Genomic DNA, 23429 nt, shown 5'->3' on the forward strand with positions numbered 1-23429 from the left:
GCTTCTATACTGAGTTTCCCTCAATTAAATGAATCACATCAACGAAGTTTCTAACCTTAAGGCCTCCTCTGAGTTAGCCCTACCTTCTTTAAATCCAAAATGCAAGATGTATCTGAAAATATATTTTCTGTCTGTTTTCACCTCAAATTCAAGTTCAAGTAACAACTTAAAAGGAGCTGCGTGGATTCTCATAAAACAGCATGCCTGGTACTCAAAGTTCATGGGGGAGAAGATCTTCCATTTTACCCAGGGAGGTTGTGTGAAAGCAGGAAGGAGCCTCCTGAAGGTCCTTAGAACAAACCCCTAAGGGAAGAACATGGCTCTAGGGTTGGGAGGCGCTGTAGGCAGTAGGCTGGTTTGCATGGGGCTCTGTGTCCTCAGAGAGGTTAAGTTACTTTCACAGGCACAGTTTCTATGTCTGTAAAATGGGGTTATTAATTCCTACAGTTCTAATGGGATTAATGAAGAGAACATGGCTAGGATATGAGCATCTGGCACAAGGTGATGGTGCCAACATTCCCTGCAGCAATCCATGGCCTGAACTCCTCACAGCCATAGGTGAGAGAAGCTTTCAAAGCTCCTCTCTCTGAGTGCCTCTTGCCCAGGTCCTTGGTTTACGGAGTGGGAGTCTGATGTGGACCTCATGCTAATGACAGAATAAGGCCCCGCACTCTTGTGGTTGAAGAGTAGGGTTTTGCTGAAGCAGATGGACATTCCTGGGACCAAAAATCTGGGGAAGACAGGAAACCGGTAGACTGGAAGGTGGGCCATGGCTACGAGGGAGAGGGGACACTCTGTCTGTGTCTTTCTTTTGGGTCTAGACACAGTGGAGTTTAGACATTCCTGAGAGCAGCCGAGGGGAAAGGGGAGAGAGAGCAAGTAGAGGGGGAGGGTGGCTGGGCTGAGGAGAGAGGAGGCGTTGGCCATTCCAAGCTAGGTACAAGAACCCTGCGATTTATAAGCACCACCGCCTACTTGCTGTGACTCTATTTTCCTCCTGTCATTCTCAGCTCTCAGTAAAGTCTTATTTAAAATGCTTTAGTTGTCCCAGCTATGCAGCAATAAATTAAGCACAAAGCATTTTCCTGCTTAGGCAAGAGTGTCAAGGGGACCTGAGGCCAGGATGGAGGTCATAGAGGTGACGAGAGAGGACCCTCAGGAGCAAGGTCAACCTTATGGGCTGAGGCAGCGACCCCCGAACCCCTCTCCATGTGGGTGTCTCCCCACGGCCAGCTTGCTGGGTCTGGGCTTGCTGAGGAAGATAGTAGGTTTCTTAACAGCCACCAATGTGTTTGGAAAGAACTGAACTTTGTCTTGGTCTCTTACAAATATACTGATCTTCAGAAAAATGAAAACATCCATCTACAAAACTGAAGCTGCTTCAGAACATCTCCCCTCCCCACCAACGCTGGTCCTCCTCCTCCCTACCTCCCCAAAAGCATGCACTATCATGAGTATGGTGTATAGCCCTCCAGAACTTTTTATGAAGTCTGTGCACCATGTGGCATTGTTTTATGTACATTTTAGGAACATAAATGACATCGGATTGTATGCATCAATCTGCAATTTGCTATTCAACCTTAGCAATTAGTATAGATCTATACTAGCCCATTAGTATAGCTCTCTTGCATCCTCTTCACTGTAGCCAAATGTTCACCTGAAGGTCTAGATAAGAGTTTGTTTAGCCATTCCCTAATGTCTTTACGTTCATTCCAAATTTTCACTATCACAAACTAGAAGGAAATGATTCCCTGTGGACCTGACTACTCCAAAGATGTGACAGTTTTTCTAGGCTCTAGGATATCTAGCCCAGTTTGGAATTTCTGGGTCAAGGTGACACTCAGTTGCAGGCTGTGCTGCACAACCTTGTACTTCTCCAGCAGCAGTTCATGAATGTTGTTTGGTTTCACATCCTCACTTGCTTGTTTTTGTTTGTTTGTTTCTTTTTTTTTTTTTTTTTAAAGAAACAGGGTTTCACTCTTGTCACCCAGACTGGAGTGCAATGGCATGATCTCAGCTCACTGCAACCTCTACCTCCCAGGTTCAAGTGATTCTCTGCCTCAGCCTTCCGAGTAGCTGGGATTACAGGTGTGTGCCACCACATCCAGCTAATTTTTTTTTGTTTAGTAGAGGCAGGGTTTCACCACGTGGGTCAGGCTGGTCTCGAACTCCTGACTTCAAGTGATCCACCCAGCTTGGCCTCCCAAAGTTCTGGAATTACAGGTGTGGGTCACCACACCCGGCCCTTGCTTGGTATTATTACTTTTGGTCAATTGAAAGAGTGGAAAACATGAACCAATGTTTATCATACACTTCCCTGCTTAGTAGCAAGACCGGTCATCTTGCACATGTTTACTGGCTGTTTGTACTCCAGTGGGTGTAAACTGTGTGTCCACATCCTTTGCCCATTTTCTTACTGAACCGGCATAGTCATTAATTTTAATTGATTGATGGGTGCTCCCTACATATTCTGGATACTACACCTTGATCTCACGTATTCTGAATCTTTTCTCTCCATCTGTTACTTGCCTTCTAACTTTGCTTAAAGCAAAGTTTTGTTACACGGATGTTTTAAATTCAAATGCAGTCAAACTTATCAATCTTTTTGCAGAAATCAAGATTTTCTAAACCAAATGTGAGAACAATAAAACAGCACGTGGAATTTAGCAGCTGTGTGTCCCAGGGCAAAGTACTTAATCTTTCTGGGCTTGTGGATGTTAACAATGGCTGCCTGTGTGCCCAGAGCAGCAGGTGGCATCTCACAGATCTTCTTTGGCACCACTGTCCCTCCCCAACACTCCGCATGTCTCTACACCGGGAGCTACTCGAGGGCAGCGTTACATACCGATGATCGCCGGAGCCCATCACAGGGGAAGCTGGAGCTCCCAAGAGGGCTGATCCTGTGTATCTCTTGCCCACTCCACATTTAGTGATGTTAGGCTGGCAGCTGGAGACTGGCCATGGTGGGAGCATTTATACCACAAAAATAGGCAAACATTACCACCAAAGCTCTCTCCCTGGACAGCCTGTTGTTAGAGCTTTACCAGCACGCCACTGACCTATAGCATCCTAGGCACAGCATCTGCCTGCATGGCCTGCAGCTGAAAGCTGCTGTTCCTGCTGACGGACAACTCTAGTTAGAAAATTCTTTCCTATAGAGATCCAGGATCTACCTCTGGTCGCACAGGTGCTGGTTCTGCCTTCTGGAACAGCGATGAACAAACTGTTTCTGTGAGAGGCTCGCTGGGCCATACACTCTCTCTTGCATCTGTTCAACTCTGCTATGTATTCTATTTTGCTTTTATTCTTTCACCATTTGAAAATGTGAAAATGTCTTCATTTTATTCTTGAGGACTGCACATACACAGGTGACACAGTCTTGGGTCCACTGGCTGTAGTTTGTCAACTCCTCAAGAACAACGGAGGTCACAGAACCCAGCCGCACTGTGGCCTGCACAGCCACCGTCCCACATCTGAAGATGGTTATCATATGCTCCCTGGGTGTTTTCTTCCCAAGCCTAGGGTCCTGCCAGTGTTGCTTCTAAAGTCAATTCCAAATAACGATGACTTTGGAATGCTTATAGAATCCACTTCTCTGGACCTCTGGAGCTGTGGTGGGCACTGATGCTAAAAGGTACAGTGGATGGCAAAAAATGGACAGAGAAAGCTGACCGAGGTCTGTCGGGTGCTCTGGACAACTCAGGAGTGTCACGGGATCTGCAAGAAAGCAGGGTATAGGGGTCCTGTCCACTTGCTGGCTGAGTAATCCAGGAGAAGACACTTAACCTTCAGTAGAATAAAGATGGTTGCAAACCTTTTGGTACCATCCATTGAGAGCTGTGGTCTCTTTTGCTGCATCGCCTTGAATCTGAGCAGCCTCTGTGCCTGCTGGACCAATAGAATTTGAAAGAAGTGATGCTGAGCCAGTTTCCAGGCCCAGGTCTTAAGAGACTGGCAGCATCCACGTCCTGTTTTGGAGGACCTGACCTTGGGTCTCAGTTGCCATGCTGTGGAAGAGCCCAACTAGCACTGTGGAGGAACACAGGTGGGGCAGAAATAACAGCTCTGGCTGAACTTGCCACTGACAGCCAGCGCTGCCTTATCGGTCACGTGAGAGGACATCTTGGAAGGGGATCCCCTCTGAGTGATGTCCCACATGTCAGGGGCCATCTAAGTAGGGAATCCTGTAGCCCAAGGCAGCCGCTCCAGCTGGGGCTGCAAAGAGTAGGGAAAAGCTGTCCCTGCTGAGCCTTGTCCTGATTTCAGATTTGTGATCAAAACAAATGACTGTTGCCATGTCACATCAAGAAGCTTTGGAGTGGTTTCTTTTGTACCAAGAGTCTCAGAACCCTGCCTCCTTGGGCTTTGGTGAGGATTAAATGGCACAATATATATAATACACCCAGCATATAAAAAGTGCTCAGTAAATGGCAATTATCAGCATTCAGAAAAAATAAAGCTGCTTGAGTTCCCCTCCCAGTCCAGGAACAAAGTGTTACCTCCTATCTGAGGGGTTTTGCTCCTCAGGCCCTGCTTTCTACAGAGGTGGATGTTTTTTCAGGGTTTCAACATTCAATGAGATCAAATGAAAGACGCTTCTGAGCAAGAGCTTGGCACACAGTCCTCGTGCACACAGGGGAAATGCTAGCTCAATCCCCTGCACAATCCCTTCCTCTCAGGAACCCAGAACCTTTCATAAAAACCATCCTGTCTTACAACTCCACTCCCAACCCACCCTCTAGACCATAACGTCACCACTGTACCCGGTCCCCAATGTCTCTTAGAACTAACGGGCAATTTTATTCCAGTTCCTTTGTGTCCTGGTTGATGATGGGGACAGGCTGTCATTACCAGCACAGAAAACCTTATGTTTCAGGGATGTATGCCTCATGCATGAGGGACCAAACCTGTTAGCTCCGCCAACTGTGCCAAGAAAAGAAAGCTCCACATTTGGAAATACTTTGGGATCTCCAAAAGGTCTCTAGCCTCAGAAATGTGGTCTTCCATAGGCATGAAAGACTGATCAGGGAAGCTGCATTATGGTCCAGCCTGAGTGGAAAAGGAAGATTTTAATGTAATCACTTTCATTCATAAATGAAAAAAGCAAAATCATGACTTTCTTTCAGCATCCAAGATGGGAACAGAATGCTGGATTGGTGAAAAGAAAATGCACCGTGATTTATCGATACCAGCAGGCCTGGGAGGACATGGGGCCAGCCCGCTTTACTCAGCTGTTAAGAAGGTGGAAGTCATTGCCAGCACAGCATAATAAACAACTGTGCTTTCAAGTCCTAGTGGGCCCCTTATATGACTACCCAACCCACTGACTCAGATGATGGCATACTCAAATTCAGGCCCAAATGGATCAAGCAGCAGTTTGCTGAGGTGCAGATTTTCAAACAGGAGGCTGCAGTTCTCAGAAGTCCTTATTTTTTCCTAAATTGAGGAAGCATTATGTGGGATATAATGAGGCATTTATAAAACAAGCCAACAAACCAAAAACAATCTTTTTTTCTCTCCCTTTCAGGGAAGAGAGTCCACCTTCCCTCTACCCACTGAATCAATCAAAATGACTGTAGCTCTTGAAAATGAGCTCTTGGTTCAGTGACTTGGTTTTTCGAGAGACAGCCCTCTGGAGCAGCAACCTTGAGTGTTGTTTTGTGAGGCACTGGAGGCTGCTGCTCAGGCAGCGGGGTGACACTCACACCCTGCAGGGTGTCTGGTGTAGGAGGTTGTCACACCTACGAAGGAGTCACAGAAACCACATCCTCCTACCCCAGCACTGGGCATGGCTCATTTTCTGATTGTCTTCTGGCATTTTTGTTTCCACAGGGGATAGGGAGCGAGGGGGCACAATAAACAGAAATGGATGGGGGAGGTACCATACAAATACTCCAAACAGATGAAATCAGAATTTGTTAAAGTTCCCAGAGACCTCTCAGAGATGAAAATGGTGGAGGCCATCAACTCAGAGAAATAATAATAATAAAAAAAATACAAGGCTGCAAGCATGAGAGCCATTATAGAACAGAGGCTCAGTATGCATCCCAAGTGCATACCGAGGGAGGTGGTAACGTGTGAGAAAGGGCCCTGATATTGCCGAGGCTCTGGTGGGGGAACCACGCATTCCTGGGTTGGTGACGAGAGGCCGAGGGTCTGGAGTCACCCAGGCCGCAGTTCTAACAGGAGGTGAAGGGAACAGGCAGGGGCGGGTAGAGGGTGGTGCTCAAGTGTCCACTTCAGGTGAAATTAAAAAACAAATTCAGATAAGAAAAACCACATGCTAGATGAGAGAAAAAAGCCCAGAGTCAGAGTGGACCCTTAGCTGCCTGCATCAGGAATGCAGTGTGGATTTCAAACCCAAAGCAAGAGGCAGACACCCTCATATTTAACACAGACTGCCCTGGGCCCTATATTTCAAGAGAAATGCAGAGTCTGGAAAATATTCAGAAAATGGCACACCAACAATAGGGTGGTACACACAAGGAAGATGATGAAGACTGTTTCCTCCCCGGGAAGGTCAGGGAGGCCGGGAGATGCAGAAATGCTTACTGCAGATGGCCCCAGGAATGGAGGAAATCTGGACTAGGGGGTGCAGGTAGGAAGCCCACCAGCCTCTGGGCATGGCGTCCCCCAGTAAAATGGCAGAGCCTGATAAGAGGGTTGCTGTGAATGGAATGTGGATGTGTAGAGGCACAAGCCCCTCCCTGCACCTCCCGGGTTGTATGGAGCCCTGGGATACCTGGCTGGACCTTCCAGGAGTTCATCTCCAGCCACAAACTCAGCCATTTACCCCAGTGCTCAAAGTAAGTGATCATGACCAATGCATGCTGTCCCAGTGCAAAAAAGAGAGGGAAGCCTTGCTCTAGGAAATAGTTGGAGGAAGGAGGATAAAGAGGGAAGTGCCTGAGAGACAAACTATAGCTCCATCCTCCAGTGGACAGAATGCAGATTCCTTGGCTGGAACTAAAGAAAGTGCTCAGGCACAGAGAAACAAGGCACGGAACAGCCAGAGTGGCCGCAGCATACGCCAAGTCTCTTGTTGCTTTAACAGCTTCAGCCCAGGCTTTGGAGACCCACAGATATAATTAGGCCAATCAAAAGTGGGGCAAATGGAAAAGCAGGGGCCGCCAGGCATCTCTTCAGCCTGGGTAATTATAACTGGAGCTGGAACAAAAGGCTGGATGAAATAAGCCAAGCAGGGACAGCTATAGATGGAGGTTTATTCCAAAACCAATCTGCCTGGGCTAGTTGAAAACAAGGGAAGGCTATTATCCGGGGAAGCACAGCCACCCTCCTCCTCCTCCTCCTCCTCCTCCTCCTCGACTGGGCTTAATTCCCCCTGCCCTTTCATGACCTGGAAACCCCAGGAGAGAAGACCACCAGCCCATCAGAGGCACACAGCTGATGCGAGGGACATGCTGCCTGTCCTTTAGCCACCTTGAGATCTGGAAAGCTGCAATTTTAACAGGCATAGAGTAGAATGATTCTTCCCTCAATTTGAGGATGGGGAACAAGGGTTGGAGGAGGAGAAAGAGATGGAAAAGGAGAAAGAGCTGGAACTCACTCAGCAGGTGGTGAGGCTGTCACCTGCTTTCCATCTCAGTTTCTCTCTTTGAGCTCTAAAAGCCTGGCCCTGAAAGAAGAGGGGATCAGAGACCAAGGAGGGTGAAAAGCACAGTCTCCACCACCCACCTAAGGAGAGGGGCAGGGAGCGGGTGGCCTGAAACCCCGCTCTGTTGGAAGCAGGGGCTAGGAACAGAGATCTCCCCCACCAGAGGCCTCTAAGGAAGAGCAGATGAGGTTCAGATCTCCTTTTCAACAGCATCATCTGTCTGGGACCATGCATGCCAGGGGAAGAGCAGGATGGGTGCCATGGAGGATGCTGTAATGGGCAGAGGAGACTTTGAATTGTCTGAAGAGCTCATCTTCTTTCTTTCCTTCTTTGCAGAAATATGCATTGGCACCTGCTACGTGATGGGCATGATTCTACAGATGACAATGACAATCAGCAGCATTACTTTCAGCCGCCCACCTCTGACTGTCATCGGCCTCTAGCATGACAATGCTAGATATATAGTAAGTTCTCAGCGCTTGTCCCCTGGAGTCCCATCGACTGTCCTTATATTGGGCTCGTTCCCATCCATGCATCCAGTGCGAACACATGGTTCTGCATCTCAATCCTCTCAGGCCTAGGGTGGAAGTCAGCTCGAGTATGGCAGGTCATGTGCAAGGCAGAGCCTTCTGGAAGCAATGCCTGTGGTTCTGTTTCCTCTCTTCACCCCACCGTCCTTGCATGGAAAACCTCTTCATTGCAGTTCCTCAGAGTCCTTACTGCTGTCTCCCAGTCAGTCTCCTTGACAAAATTCAACCTTGACCACTTTCACTGGTCGCTGGCAGTGTGCTAGCATGTACACCCTCTCCTACAAGCTTGGCATAGAAAGACAAATCAGTAAAATACTGGCACATCCCCTAGGGAGCTCACAGTTCACTGCAGGAGATACACATAAACATTTAAAATATAGTACAGTATGTGCTATAATCAACCCATGCCTGCCTAAAAAGTGAGGAAAATACAAGTACAAAAACAATTAAACCTAACTGGAGTAGGCAGGAAATCCAGAGAGGATGACATGTGAACTGGGTTTTGATGGATGAGTAGGAGTTCTACAGGGAAACAGGTGTGACCTGGCAATGGCAAGATGTTCTCTGTGGGTGGAGCATCAGGGCAGAGGCAAAGTGGGGTGGAAGAGACATGGATGGATATGGGGAGGGGCCTGGACATGGGTTCAAAGGCTCTATACCATTCTACCAATCATGGACCTCATTTGGTGGGCAGGAGGGAGCCATCCAAGATTAAATCTTTTCTGAGATGTAATTCACATGCCATACAGTTCACTCTTTTAAAGTGTACCACTCAATGGGTTTCAGTATTTTCAGAGTTATGCAACCATCCCCACAATCTAATTTTTTTTTCTTTTCTTTTTTCTTTTTTTTTATTGCATTTTAGGTTTTGGGGTACATGTGAAGAACATGTAAGATTGTTGCATAGGTACACACATGGCAGTGTGATTTGCTGCCTTCCTCCCCACCACAATCTAATTTTAAAACATTTCATCACCCCCAAGAGAAGACCTAGCTCGTAAGTAGCCACTCCCCTTTCCCACCCCACCCTCGCCTGCCCTCGGCAGCCACACAGCTACTTTCTGTCTCCACAGATGTGCTTACTCTGGACAGTTCGTGTCAATAAAACCACAGGGAGTGCGGTCTATTGTGTCTGGCCTCTTTCACTTAGCATGTCTTCAAGGTTCATCCATGTTGTAGCGTGCATTAATACCTCCTTATTTTCCTTGCCTAGTAACAGTCCATTGTGTGGACGTACCATGTCACTAGCTGAGGGATATTTGGTTAGTTTCCACTTTTTGGCTAGTATGCAAATACTTCTATCACTTTCATCTGTAAGTTTCTGTGTGGAAATATATTTTCATTTCTCTTGGGTACGGTTTGAGGAGAGGAAACGCTGAGTCCTATGGAAACTATGTTTAACATTTTGAGGAGCAGACAAACTGTTTCCCAAAGTGGCTGGAGCAATTTACATTCTCACCAGCACTGTTTGAGAGTTCCAATTTCTCCACATCCCCACCGACACTTGAGAGTGCCTGTCTTTTTTTATTATAGCCATCCTCGTGGGCGTGAAGTGCCATCTCACGGCGCTTCTGAGTTGTAGATCCTACTGACTAATAATATTGAGCATCTATTCATGTGCTATTCACCAAAGATTCTTCAGCAAGAGAAGCAGCTGTTTTGTAGTCAATCCAGGGGTGAGCTCAACACGCGAGAAACTGGAGGATGCTGCAATAATTTGGGATGAATTCCTGAGATTCTGGGCCAGGGCCAAAGTAGGAGAATGGTAATAAGGGGAGACTAGAAGCTCTTTCAGCGGCAGAGCCTGCAGGATGTCATGGAAGACTAGAGGTGTGGCACAGTGGAGAATGGAGGAGAAGAAAACAGAGGCAAGGAGAGCTCTGAGGTTCCCAACCTGGCAACCAGGAAGATGGGGATGCCATGGACCGAGCTAGAGAAGAAGAGGGAAGCAGGGGCTGTGGAGGGAATGCTATGGGTCCAGTTTACGGCAGATGGTGAAATTGAGATACCTCGGGGGACCCATCTGGGGGGAAATATTGAGTAGGCCACTGGAGAAGCAACTGTGGGGTTCCAGAGACACCTAGACATATATCTGTAGAGAATACCAATTTATTAGGAGGTGACAGTTGAGTATCATGGGCTGCATACAAATTCATGCATTTTGCCATAAATATCAGAACGTTTCGGCAGCGCCCTTTCAGTGACAGGAGTGGAAATGGGAGGTAGATGAAAGTGGTCTGAAGAGGGAATGAGCAGCAGGGAAGAGAAGGGAGTGAGTATAGATTGCGTCCTGTCTCCATGCAAACCCTTCCCATTGCATCCGTTATAAACATGGATGCCGAGGAGCACCAAGACCACTCGCATCCCTTCTGAGATGGATGCAGCACCCAAGGGGCAGAAGAGGCAGGTGGAGTTGAGCTTTCCTGCTGGGCCAGTGGCCCTGGCAATGGAAATCCATCACCAGCCAAAGAGCCAAGACTTCTGGCCGTCATCCTCCATGTCTCTACCTCCCCATTCCAACAAGGAAGTGGAAAACAGGGAAAACAAAAGGGGATCATGCTTCCAGAAGATGTACTCCCTTTTAAAGAATTTCTGATGGGCACAGAGTCTTTGAGAATAGAGGGCATGAGATCAAATGGACCCTAACTATGCAGTGACAAATTGTGCTTTTTTCAGTGGAAGAATGCCATTGAGGGAGGGGGCCGCTGGGAAGTTTGGGCTGTAACTGCTTAGCTACAGCATCAGGACTGAAGAGTCAACTGGACTAGAGAATCAAGACAAATCTCTTTAAACCCAAAGTGAGGTTACTTTCTCTCTGCCTCTCCAGAGCCACGCTCCAATCGCCTACATCCGCTTCTGGGTTTAGGGAGGTTGCTCATAGAAGGTTCCCTTGAAAACAGGATACTTGTTTGGTTTGGCCAACAGGTAGGCCCACAGAAAAGGAGCCTACTTTCCAGCCATGTGACCATGGATTTGGCTGAGGCCCTGTATTGAGACTCAGCTCGTGTCATGCAGTACTCTCCAGCAAGTTATCCTTTCCAGGGTCCTCACATCACTTCCCTGTTTTACTTTTCAGGTCCAAGGGTGAAGACGGTTCCATTCTCAGAGGGTGCTTCCCCATCACTTATTGTGTTCTCTAAACCTTGCACGCATGTTTGTTAAGTCTCAAATTTCCCTGTTTGTGTGGGTCATCTGCTTCCTGGTAGGATCCAAACTGACCCAACCCTGATATTCAAGAAGATGGGGTACTTTGCTCTTTAGGAAACTCGGTCAAAAGTTTTCTGAAGCTCATGCAAGTAAATCAACGTCTCCCCCCAAAATTGTCCTTCTCCCTGGTCAACTAACTGGTTCTTGAGCTACATGTGACTCTCTCTCAGATCCTGCTGTTCTTCCTGCTCTCTCTGGACTTGACATCTCTGTACTGGGCCAAGCAGAGTCTTAGGTGCTGTGGGTGCCACAGTAGCACGCAGTCTTGCCCTTGAAGAAACATATCAAAGGGGCATATAGGCACATGTCACTGTCACGCCAGACCTCCCACGAAGCCATCCCACTCCTGGGCTTCAGCATTCCCACTGGAAAACTAGAACATTTTCTGCCCACCCCAACTTCATGGAAATGCTAAGAAATGAGAGGCAAGAACAATGCAGCTGCGCTAGAGAAGGAAGCAGAAAGGTGAGGGGCCCTGGAAGGCCAGGTTGGCTTTCAAAAGCCTCTACATCACTGTTTTCCAATAGAGGAGGTGCACATGTGTCTCAGAACCACTGGAATGTGAGAGTCATTCTCAAGGTAGAGTCAAGCTGGCCGATGAGGCCACAGACAATGGGGTCTTGCAGGCGAAATCCTACAGTGGCTTAGCAGGATTCTAGGGCTCAGAAAACTCAAACAAAAGAATTCCCTCCTCAAGTGGCTACTGTCTGAGAACGAGCATCTCTCCACCCCCTCCCTGTGACCTATATCTGGATAGAGGGGCACAGCGTTTCTTATCTGCAGGGTGGTAACGTCACTCTCCTGGAGTTGCATGCAAGGATTAAATGAGATCACTTCAGGGAGGCGCCCGCTGTGGCTGACTCAGAAAGGTAAAGTGAAGTGTAGTTTCCCTTTTCCTCCAAGGAAAGCCACTCAGTCACTTAACCATATCCCCTCTTCAGGCAGTTTGGGAAGACCCATGCCTAAGTGCAAGTACCTCCAAAGTAGTGAATGTTTTTGCCTTACATTTCTGAAATAATCGACTCTACTTGAATTTTCCTGTCAATATATTAGGGGAAAATTTAATGACACTTCTGTCATCTAGGGGAGACCAGGTCCTTGAGCCTGTTTCTATCTAACTTTGTTAATTGAATAGTGTTTGCATCTCATGGTAGCCTGGCTCAGTCACTGCCTTCATTCAGAGGCTGGAAATGAAACTGACATTTCAACGCGGAACATGCACATATTCCCAGCAGTCCCACTGGAGCCCTGAAGTTCCTCATTTGCATAGCAGTAATTTTGACAATATTACAGACAAGTTACACAGAGGGGTAAAAAAGAGTTGTTAAGTAGAAGAAGGTGACGTAATACTCAGTTACCTGGAAATACAAATTAGGAGAAAAAAGCCGTATGAGGTTGTTCCAGGAAGTATTTGCTTGTTAACCACATTTTGCAAGGATATGAGGCAGAAGGAGATGCTCTGAGGGGCTCAAGGATGTCCTGGGAAGACCGTCACTGACCTGTTGCAGATACTGATCTAATAAGGCAATCCTCCTATGACCTGCAGGCTAGGCACTCTCTCCTGGAGTACTAGCTGGGAACAAACCATCCCTGGCTTCCTGTCTCCAACCCTCATCCTAGTCACCATCCCAGAATTGTGGGCATAGTACGCCCTGGGTGTGGACTCCATATGACCAGAATGGAGGAAAGCCAAACAGAAGGTTTGAGTGGAGCCTGACCACCAACCAGGCAGCCCCAAGGCCTGGAAGGGACTGGCCTCTGGGTGGAGAGAAGCAACTGCCTGGCCAGGATGGTGGCAGCCACAGTGCTGGGGAGCCCACGACAAAGATGGGGAAGATACTGGGGCAGCGATGAGAGGGAATCAGGCAAGAGGCAAAACCAGTACATGTGAGGGGACAGCTAGAGCCACAATTCCACAGAGTTCTCTTCCATTACACCCGCTGGATGTGCAGGTTGGGGAAGCAGTTGGCCAAGACAGGAAGAAGAAGATCTGAGACTGGGGTAGTTTCTAAGAGGAAGTGTGAACAATTTCAGGACTGCACCACCCTGCAGAGCAGTGCAGGAGAGTCCGGTCCCTGGGAAGGAGTCTAAGAGTAGTCACCTGCCTGGAGCTGTGGCAGTCCCTGAGGCTGGCTGGTGGGCAGCAACGATGCCTGTTTCCCACACTTTAACCACAATCATGGGTCTTTCTTGGAGATTAACAGAGATTCCAAATATTGCTTAGAGCTCCTGTATTCAGTATGGAGAATATCATGGCAGATACTAAAATTATGACTATATCCTACAGATACAGATATAAAGACTACAGATCTATGAGCTCACAGATACCACATGGGATTTGTTTTTAAGATTCCTATTGTCTCAGTTTTTCTTAAGACCGTGCAGAAATCAAACAATCCACTTCAGTGAGTGAAAATACCTATTTAATAACACTAAAGAAACACTTTTCAACTGAACTGGCAAGGAGTGAGAGTGTCGGGAAGACACATACAGGGTTTTCTATCTCAAGAGAATGCCTGGATGGAAATTACCTATTTTACATGATTTAGCTCTGCTTTGAAAGGTACAGACTGCTGCCAAATGCACTTTACTTTTCTGCTCTTGCCTAATAGTAGATATCTGAGGAGCGGAATGCCAGAAGTGGAACCCACAGGAGCTCTTGAAATTACCTTTGTGAAAAAAGACAAAAGTTCAAAAAGTCAAAAGAGCTGGCTCGAGCTCAGAAAAGAGAGAACAAATGTGGCAGCAGAAGGCACTGATGAAGCCTGAGTGTGTGCTGTGGTGGTTTGTGAGCACCCAGAGAGAAGCAGAAACTGGGAGACTGAAGGCTCTGCACCACACCCCCCATTTATCAGTTTCCCAAGTCCCGACCACCACATTCAGCTCTCTACAACCTTTGCCACTTTTAAGATCCTTCGAAACTATCACTTTAATTACTGCACATCTTTCTTGAAAGGCTCTTGTGATTCTGATCTTGCTGACCAAGGCTGCGTGTGTTCATCTACATACATGCGCCATCCTGATATACAATGAAAAACAAAATTGTATTTGTATTCTGATTATTTCGCATCTCACTTTGGTTATGAAAGAGAGAGTGAAACAACTGAACCATGATCCTACATAAGGCAACCTAATATTGCACAAATGTTTGAATACAACTGAGCAGTTGTTTGTGATGGGCAAACTGAATTTCAGAAATTATTAACTCAGCCAAAGTAAAAAAGAGAGCTAAAAAGAAGAGTTGTCTAACAGGCACAGTGTTTCAGTTTCGCACGATGAAAAGGTTCAGGAAATCTGTTGCACAACAATATGGGTGTAATTAACACTGCTGCACTGTGCACTTAAAAATGGTTAAGATGGTAGCCCCCGGGTCCCCAGGCGCAGCGACCATCTCATCCGACTCCCCTGTCTCTCCACCTTTGTCGGTGGGCGACTCGCGGGCATCGTCCATTGCGGATAGGATTGGAGGGGAGAGGAGATGGTTAAATTTTATGTTGCTTTACCACGATTAAAAACGTAAGTAAAATTTACCTTTTTAAATATTAAAAATGCAGCATTCCATGCCCTACACTTGGCTACAACCACAGCAGACTGCACTAATTAAATGGAATGTCCTGTCACAAAGAAAAAGAGAGAAAGCTAAATGGGGTTACTTTGTTTTAAAGATGTGTTTCAGAATGAAAGCAGAATAAATAAGGGGGAAAATTTAGGACTGGAGAACCAAACTGGCTTGACTTCTCTGGAACAATCCACTATGCTAATATTTACTTGGCCATCTTAGCGCTTTTACTTTATAATTCTTAACATGGTAACCTTTCAGACATGTGATCCAGAGCTAATCAGGTGACCATCCTGAAGCAGGTCAGAACCTGGTGATGTCTATTTCTTTATTATGTTAGACTCCGAAGCCCCATCTCTGCTCAGGATATCTGCAGGGAGCAAGATGTACATATTACATCATTTTGCAGTTGCCTGATGGCATGATCATAATTAGGCATTATGCTATCTTTGTTTCTAAATTGCTTATAGAGATTTAGATGAACATGTGAGTACGCTCCCAGTCCAGGAAATCTAGTTTCTGTTAACTGGTACCTCTGTGTTAGTTTCCTAGGACTGCCTTAACGAAGGACCACAAAGTGGGTGGTTTAAAACAACATTATTATCACATAGTTCTGGGGGCTGGCAGTCCAAACTCAGTATGTTAGCAGGGCTGGTTCCCTCTCAGGAATGTGAGGGTGAATCTGCTCCATGCCTCTCTCCTGGTTTCTGGCAGGTTGCTTGGCTTATAAATGCTTCACTCCATTCCTCTGTCTCCACACGGGCTTCTTATAAGGACACCAGTCCTGTCAGATTAGGTTCTCCGTCCTACTTAAGTATGACCCCATCTTAACTAAGTATATCTAAAATGATCTCATTTCCAAAAAGGTCATGTTCTGAGATACTGGGGTGCTATCGTTTGAATGCTTGTCCTCTCCAAAACTCAAGTTGAGATGTAATTGCCATTGCAACAGTGTTGAGAGGTTGGGCCTTTAAGAAGCAATTATGCCATAAGGGCTCCTCCACCTTCATGGGTGGGTTTAGTGCCTTAAAAAAAGGGCTCTGGGAGTGGGCTCTTGCCCTCTCTTGCCACCTGATGTCTTTTGCCATGTTATGACACAGTAAGAAGACCCACATCAGATGCAGCAGACTGGACTTCCTGTCTCCAGCACTGTAAAACATAAACTTATTTTCTCTATAAATTACCCAGTCTGTGGTCTTCTGTTATTGCAACCCAAAATGAACTAAGACAGGGACATGGCACTTCAACATATCCTTTTTTGGAAGTGCAGCCTCTCAAAAGATGAACCCCAGGCCAGCAGCATCAGCATCAGCATCACCTGGGAATCTGTTAAAAATGGAAATTCTGGCTTTCAAGGTTAGGAAAAAAAATGGAAATTCTGGCTGGTCGCTGTGGCTCACACCTGTAATCCTAGCAATTTGGGAGGACAAGGTGAGAGGATTGCATAAGCCCAGGAGTTCAAGACCAGCTTGGGCAACAAAGAGACATTCTGACGTTCAAAAAATAAAAAACAGCTGAATGTGGTGGCACACACCTGCAATTCCCAGCTACTCAGGAGGCAGAGGTGGGAGAATCACTCAAGCCTAGGAATTCAAGGCTGCAGTGAGCTATGACTGCGCCACTGCATTCCAGCCTGGGTGACAGAATGAGACCCTGTCTCAAGAAAAAAATGAAAAGTCAATTCTGAGCTGGGCCCAGTGGCTCACGCCCCAGTCTCAGCTACTCAGGAGGCTAAGGCAGGAGAATCGCTTGAATACAGGAGCTTGAGGCCAGCCTGGGTAACATAGGGACACCCTGTCTCTATAAAAAATAAAATTAAATAAAAATCTAAACACCTAGGTCCCACCCCAAACCCCCTGAACACAAAACTCTGGAAGCTTGCCGAATAGTCAGACAAGCCCTTCAGGTAATTCTGATGCATGCTAAAGTTTAAGAGCCCTGTTTTCAGTTAAACTGTACATTTTTAAAAAATCACTTCATAACGCTAAGTGTGCATCTTGCCCTTCCCTAAGAATCACAAACCCTTTGAGGCAGTCTTTCTCATGTTACTTCTCCTAGAGTAGCAATCAACTTACTGCTTACATAAAACAGGCTAGAATATGGAAGTCTGTGCAGGACACGCAATCTTCAGATGTTTTATTTTGTCCGTTCATGAATATGATGAACTGACTGCCAAGATTAAAAATCTAGATTATAGACTTCCTGAAAAAACTGGAAGAGCTGACAACACTGAATCCAAAATTACACACAGCAACAATCAACTGACTGGTGGCTGTCCCTTTGGGGTGGGGCCTCAGGGCTCCAGTTAGCCACAGTCAGTCTCCACCATCCCTGGCTGCATCCCTGACACTGAGGCTTCATGGAGGCCAACCATGCTTATTTATACCGTATGCCTAGCCCCTAAGGGCACTTGGCTTTGAACAATGGCTGGGTAGACAAGAGCCAAGCAGAAAAATGCATAACTATCCACAGACCAAAATACTTCACTGTTTCTGAGCAGCAAGTTTAGGAAGGGAAAGCTAGAAGGCAGGGCTGCTGATGAACAAGGCCACACACTTTAGAAATAGCATCGACTTTAAGTTCTGTGAGTTTGGCTTCACTTTTCACCAGATAACAAGGCAAGTTATGAAACAATTCAAGCCCTGAAGATAGAAGTTTTGTAGTGGCTTGCCTGTGTGACGACGTGTGGGTGAGCTGTAACACAGTAAGAAGAAATTTTGGTACTGGCACGACCTCATTAGAGAACAATGGGATGTGGAGGACATGAAATCTGAAATTGTGATTTTAAATCATCACATTTGCCTCCTTCAGGCGTATGCTATGCTGAGCTGCAATGATAGATCCTCTGAGAAATGATTCTCCAGTGGAGCAAGGTGGGGGAAAAACTCATGACTTTAAAGCTACTTTCAGGCTTGCGAAAATGTTAAAGGGCAGGTCCTGGACTGGGATTTGACAACTGCACCTTTAACACAGATCCCAATAGTTTCAGTACAAAGGACAGAAAAGATACGTTTTTGGGTCAGTGGCAGTGGTTTGTAAAATACCAAGTGGAGGGGTAGTTTGGGATGTTTATTTCAGTGGGAAGGATGGGCCTGAAGTCTGGAGGAGAGAGCTCACATATATAAAGGTAGAGAGGCACAGGCTTCAACAAGGGGACCCGGTTCATCAGCAAGCCTCAGGGGAAGTTCAACTTGCTGTGAGCTTGATCTCAAAGCAGTAAATCCAAAAACTACATCCACTCAAAAATTACTGAGCCAGAGGATTCAGACAAACAGCCACTGTTGCCTCATGGGGTTATTACCCAGTCTCAGGTCTGCCTTTATAACAAACAGTGATGAAGGTCAGCTCAGGGCTTGCCAGGAGTCAGGCAGTAGAGGGCAGGCATGAAGGGGCAGTATTAATACAAGGGGTACTGGAGTATTTAGGGGTATGGGAACTGTTCTGAGTCCTGGTTAGAGTGCTGGTTACATGATTTACCTGTGTTAACTTCCATAGAATGACACCATCCTCCTCCAATGCCCTATGTGCTGTATGAGAAATAAAGTTTTTAAACAATCCAATGGTAAAAAAATAATTCTGACAAGTTGTTCACTTTTCTTCTCTCCTTAACCACCACTGTACTTCAGCATTCTTAAGAAAGAAAAGTAGAGATGGAATCTGTCACTGATGACTAAAGCTACCATTAAAGATACTAGAATTTAGGATGATAATTTTCTCAAAGGCAAAGATGACTGTTTCTCCTGGACAGATTTAGTCTTTTCAATAGTCTATTAAAAATTACAAGACATAACCTCCAAAACAAGGATAGCAAAAAGAAAAAAAATTACAGCACACCTGTTCAAGGCAATGTAAATATATAAAAAATGGGACAGGCTTCCAAGATAATAGTAAGGGTACACTTTCTGTTCTTGGTACTTAGTACCGCTATATTTTCAGGGTTCTCCAGAGAAACATGCATCCTAGCGTGCATATGCATCCTGCACATCATGTGAATATATAGGAATTTGCTCACATTATTATGGAAGCTGGCAGGTCCCCAAATCCGCACGGTGAGTCGGCAAGCTGGTGATGCAGTAGAGCTGATGGTATGGTTCCAGCCCAAGCCAGCAGGCTCAAGACCCAGGAAAAGCTGATGCTTCAGTTAAGTCCAAAGGCAAGGAAAAGCCAGTGTCCCAGTTCAAAGTCATGTTAGGCAGGAAAAACGGTCTCATACTCAGGGTCAGTCTTTTTGTTCTATTTGGGCCTCCCACTGATTGGATGGAGCCACCCCCATTGAGGAGGGTGTTCTGCTTCATTCCGTCTACAGATTCAAATGCTAATCTCACCCAAAAACATCCTCACAGACATGCCCAATTAACATCCTCACAGACATGCCCAGATTAATGTCTGACCAAATATCTGGGTTCCACATGGTCCAGTCAAGTGAACACATCAAAGTAACCATCACAACCCGTCAGATTCCTGAGTGGTGAAGAGGCAAAAACAGTCAGCTCCCAGGGGATGCTAGAATTTGTGAAGAACAAATAACCAGGGACCTGTCTAGCCCTGTGAAGAAGTGGCCAGCTCCTAGGAGCCCTCCAGCTCACTCCATCTAACAGCTGTTCCTGGTGAGCTCACTCAGCTTTCATTCAGGGTCATCACAGACTTAACAGTGTAAAGCTGTATGCCAAGATCCACCTATCAGAAAGCCTACAGTTAAAAAACAGTACAGGGTCTGGTGCTGGTGGAGCAACTGGAATTCTCATCCATTGCTGCAGGGACAGTATAACGGCATGCTCACTTTAGAAGACAGTTTGGCAGTTTCTCATAAAGTTGGACACACATTTACTACACAATCCAGCAATCCCAAGATCTCTAGGTATTTCCTCAAAAGAAATGCAAACCTATGCTCACATACAAGTCTGTATGTGAAGGTTTTACTCATAATTACCAAAATACTAGAAACAAGCCAAATGGGTGAATGGATTATAAAAAATTCTTACAATGAAATACTGCTCAGTAATAAAAATGGACTCTCTCTTCATGCACAAGTCTCCAATGCATTCTGCTGAGTGAAAGAAGCTAGTTTCAAACAGTTGTGTACTATATGATTCGATTCACTGGACATTTCCAAACGACAAAACAATAGTGATATGGTTTGGCTCTGTGTCCTCACCCAAATCTCCGACGTTGGAAGAGGGGCCTGGTGGGAGGTGAACGAATCATGGAGGTGGACTTCCCCCTTGCTGATCTCCTGCTAGAGTTCTCAGGAGATCTGATTGTCTGAAAGTGTGTAGCACCTCCCCCTTCTCTCTCTCTTCCTCCTGCCGGCCATGTGAGGATGGTGCCTGCTTCCCCTTTACCTTCCGCCATCATTGTAAGTTTCCTAAGGCCTCCCCAGACATGCTTCCTGTACAGCCTGCAGAACCATGAGTCAAAACTCTCTTCTTCACAAATTACCCAGTCTCAGGTCTGCCTTTATAACAAACAGTGATGAAGGTCAGCACAGGGCTTGCCAGGAGTCAGGCAGTAGAGGACAGGCATGAAGGGGCAGTATTAATACAAGGGGTACTGGAGTATTTAGGGATATGGGAACTGTTCTGAGTCCTGGTTAGAGGGCTGGTTACACGATTTATCTGTGTTAACTTTCATAGAATGATACTATCCTCCTCCAATGCCCTATGTGCTGTATGAGAAACAAAATTTTTAAATAATCAAATAGTAAAAAAAGAATTGTATGCCGCCCAATTTATGCACAGGGTACATGCACCTAATGAGAACTATCTGTGAACTGAGTCAGGCAACAGAAGTTGAATGCACAGTATACACATGCAGACAGGCACAGGGGGGCAGTGACTCGTAGGCATTGCTCAAATATTTTAGTATGAAATGAGGATAAGTGGCATTCTTGAGTCACTGAACACAACCTGGGAATTATTTGAAAAGGCGAAATAGTTGTGATTTGTTATGTTTCTTTTTGCAGACACTTTGCATTCACTGTCTTAAGGAAGGAAATGTAGGCTTAAAAACAAGAAAGGATTTGCCCTGGGTTTTGATCCCAGTTCTGTCTGGTTCCACAGTCCCCATCTTCACTCAAGGCTGCTGCCTCCCAGAAGCCACATAAAGCCTCAGGGAAGATTACACCATGATTTTTTCCTCTGTGTACCCTAAGCAGATCCTTAATCTCCTGGCTCCTTAAAGCTCTGCTCTTCCTTTAAAGCCACAGTTCTCAGTTGTGAGGGTGGGGAAGTATGGGGGGAAGCAGGAGGTTTTGCCCCCAGGGTACATGTGGCAATGTCTGGGGATATTTTTAGTTGTTACAACATGGGGAAAGAGTGCACTGGCATCCAGTAGGTAGAAGCCAGAGATGCTGCTACGCATTCTACAATGCATAGGTCAGCCTGAAGGATGAATGATTCAGCCCCAAATGTTTCTGGTGCCAAGACTGAGAACTGCTGATTTGGAGGGAGGGAGGGAAGAAGGAAGGAAGGGAGGGGAAGGGAGGAAGGAAAAAGGAAGGGAGGAAGGAAGGAAGAAGGGAGGGGAGGAAGGAAGGAGGAGAAGAAGAAAGGAGAAGGGAGGAAAGGAAAAAGGGAGGAAGGGAAGAAGGAAGGAAGGAGGGAAGGAGGGAAGGATGGAGGGACAGAAAGAAGAAGGAAGAAGGGAGGGAAGGAAGGAAGGGGTAGAGAGGAAGGGGAAGGGAGGAAGGGAGGAAGGAAAAGAGGAAGGAAGGAAGAAAAGAGAGAGGGAGGGAGGGAGGGAACGTATTACTCTCATCTACAAACCTGCACAGTGCTAGGTATTTACAAATTCTTATCTCATTTATCTCCACAATAACCTTCTGAGGTATTATTAACCCCAATTTATAGTTAAGAAATTTGTGGCTGAGACCCACAAATAAATGTGTCCAAATCCCAGTGGTGAGACAAGATGCTGTGGGGACTGCAGGCACCTGGGACTGCAAAGCCAAGGTACCTGCAGGGTGGCACCTGGGAGCCAGCTTGGCAGTTCTGCTAACCTCCTCCTCCTTCATTTCCTTCTCCTCATTTCTTACCCCTGAGATATCTGTAAAGAAGGGGCAGTTGGATGGCAAAGAAGGAAACTGTTAGATGGGCAAAAGGGCAAATCTGAATTCAAGAGGCTTCCAGGAAATGGATGGAGCCTGTCATCACTAAGAGCCACCAAGGACTGGTTTATCCTCAAATCTTTTGTTCCTTCTGTCCCTCCTCCAGGCACTCACATCTCGCCTCCATCCCCAAAGCCCAGAGACAGAGCAGATGTGTGCCCTGGGATGGCTTCCTCTCCTCTCCTGCCAGCATCTGCTGCTGGACTAAGTCACAGGGAGTGGGGCCCACTCAGCACAGCAGGCAGGAAGCTGGGGACCGGAGGGGTGGGAGAGGGAGACCAGAAACACCACAGAATAACACGCCGCAATCAGTTTCCCATAACAACATCCGATGGGCACAGCTTGCCTGAGAAAATCAGCAACTTGCTTTAAAAACAAGTCCTATTTTAGTGATTCTGGCTCAATTCTAACCATTCATATAATTAGTGATGATGGATTCAACAGTTAAAAATGGGGTTCGTGCGTTTAAGATAGAGGGAAGAGGAAGAGATGGAGGAAGAGACGAAGAGAACAGAGGAAGAAAAGCAGAAAAACGGAGAGAGGACAGGAATAGAGTGAGAGGTGAGAAGGACATCGGTTTGAAGCTTAACAGGAAAACCCCAGAAAGTGGTGAATGCCAAGACAGGGAGAGCCTTTTGCAAACTGGGTGAAATCACAGTGATGGAAGCGGCTCTTTAGAGTTTGTTCTGGACCTCTGCAGCTGGGTCTCAGGTCAGGCAGCACCGCTGTTCTCACACACCCCGTACAGCAGAACCAATGCCTGATGCCTCTCTTGGGTGCTCCGTGGCGTGGTCCAGCTGGAAGGAAGCTGCAGCTGATGCCCGCCACACCCTCTCCCCAGCCCGGCCCAGGCGGAACTCACAGTTCCAGGATCAGAATGACGTCCGTCTTGTTCTCATAGACTTCGTGCAGGGTGATGACATTGGGGTGCTGGATCTCCTTCAGGATGCTGACCTCCCGCTCGATGTCCTCGCGGCTCACGCCCCGCCGGCTGGACTTGGTCCTCCTTTTCTTGATGAATTTGGCGGCATACTGGAGGCCGGTGCTTTTCTCACGGCATTTCTTCACAACCGCAAACTGTCCGCTGAAAAGAGAAGATGGGGGATTCTTTACCGTTCACAAAAAAACAAACAAACAAAAAAAACCAGGATCTGAGTGAGGACGTGGCATGGCGCAGAGGGGGACAAGGGAACTGTGAATAGGAAAGTTAAAATTGTGGAAAAGTAACAAATTAGGTAGGGATGTTCCATATCATCATTCAGTTTCACTAAGCCTGTGTCTTTAAAAACGATGCTGCAAGGAATACAAACTTTTTTTTTTGAGAGAGTGTCTCACTTTCTCACCCAGACTGGAGTACAGTGGCACGATCTCAGTTCACCGCAAACTCCGCCTCCCAGGCTCAAGAGATTCTCC

The 23429-nt window shown here is 46.5% G+C and overlaps 1 protein-coding gene across 3 annotated transcripts in view; it reads right to left on the reverse strand.

The window, feature by feature from the left end:
- DAPK1 (death associated protein kinase 1) overlaps positions 1–23429 on the reverse strand; it is a 209378-nt gene that overhangs the window by 81418 nt on the left and 104531 nt on the right. For all 3 annotated transcript variants that reach the window (XM_012463619.2, XM_012463615.2, XM_012463628.3), the window contains one exon: positions 22879–23100. In XM_012463619.2, coding sequence (XP_012319042.1) covers positions 22879–23100 — 222 coding nt within the window. The remainder of the gene's footprint in view (positions 1–22878; positions 23101–23429) is intronic.

Source organism: Aotus nancymaae, unplaced genomic scaffold (genome assembly GCF_030222135.1).
Source record: "Aotus nancymaae isolate 86718 unplaced genomic scaffold, 86718_ANA_hifiasm-v0.15.2.pri h1tg000041l, whole genome shotgun sequence".
NCBI lineage: Eukaryota > Metazoa > Chordata > Mammalia > Primates > Aotidae > Aotus > Aotus nancymaae.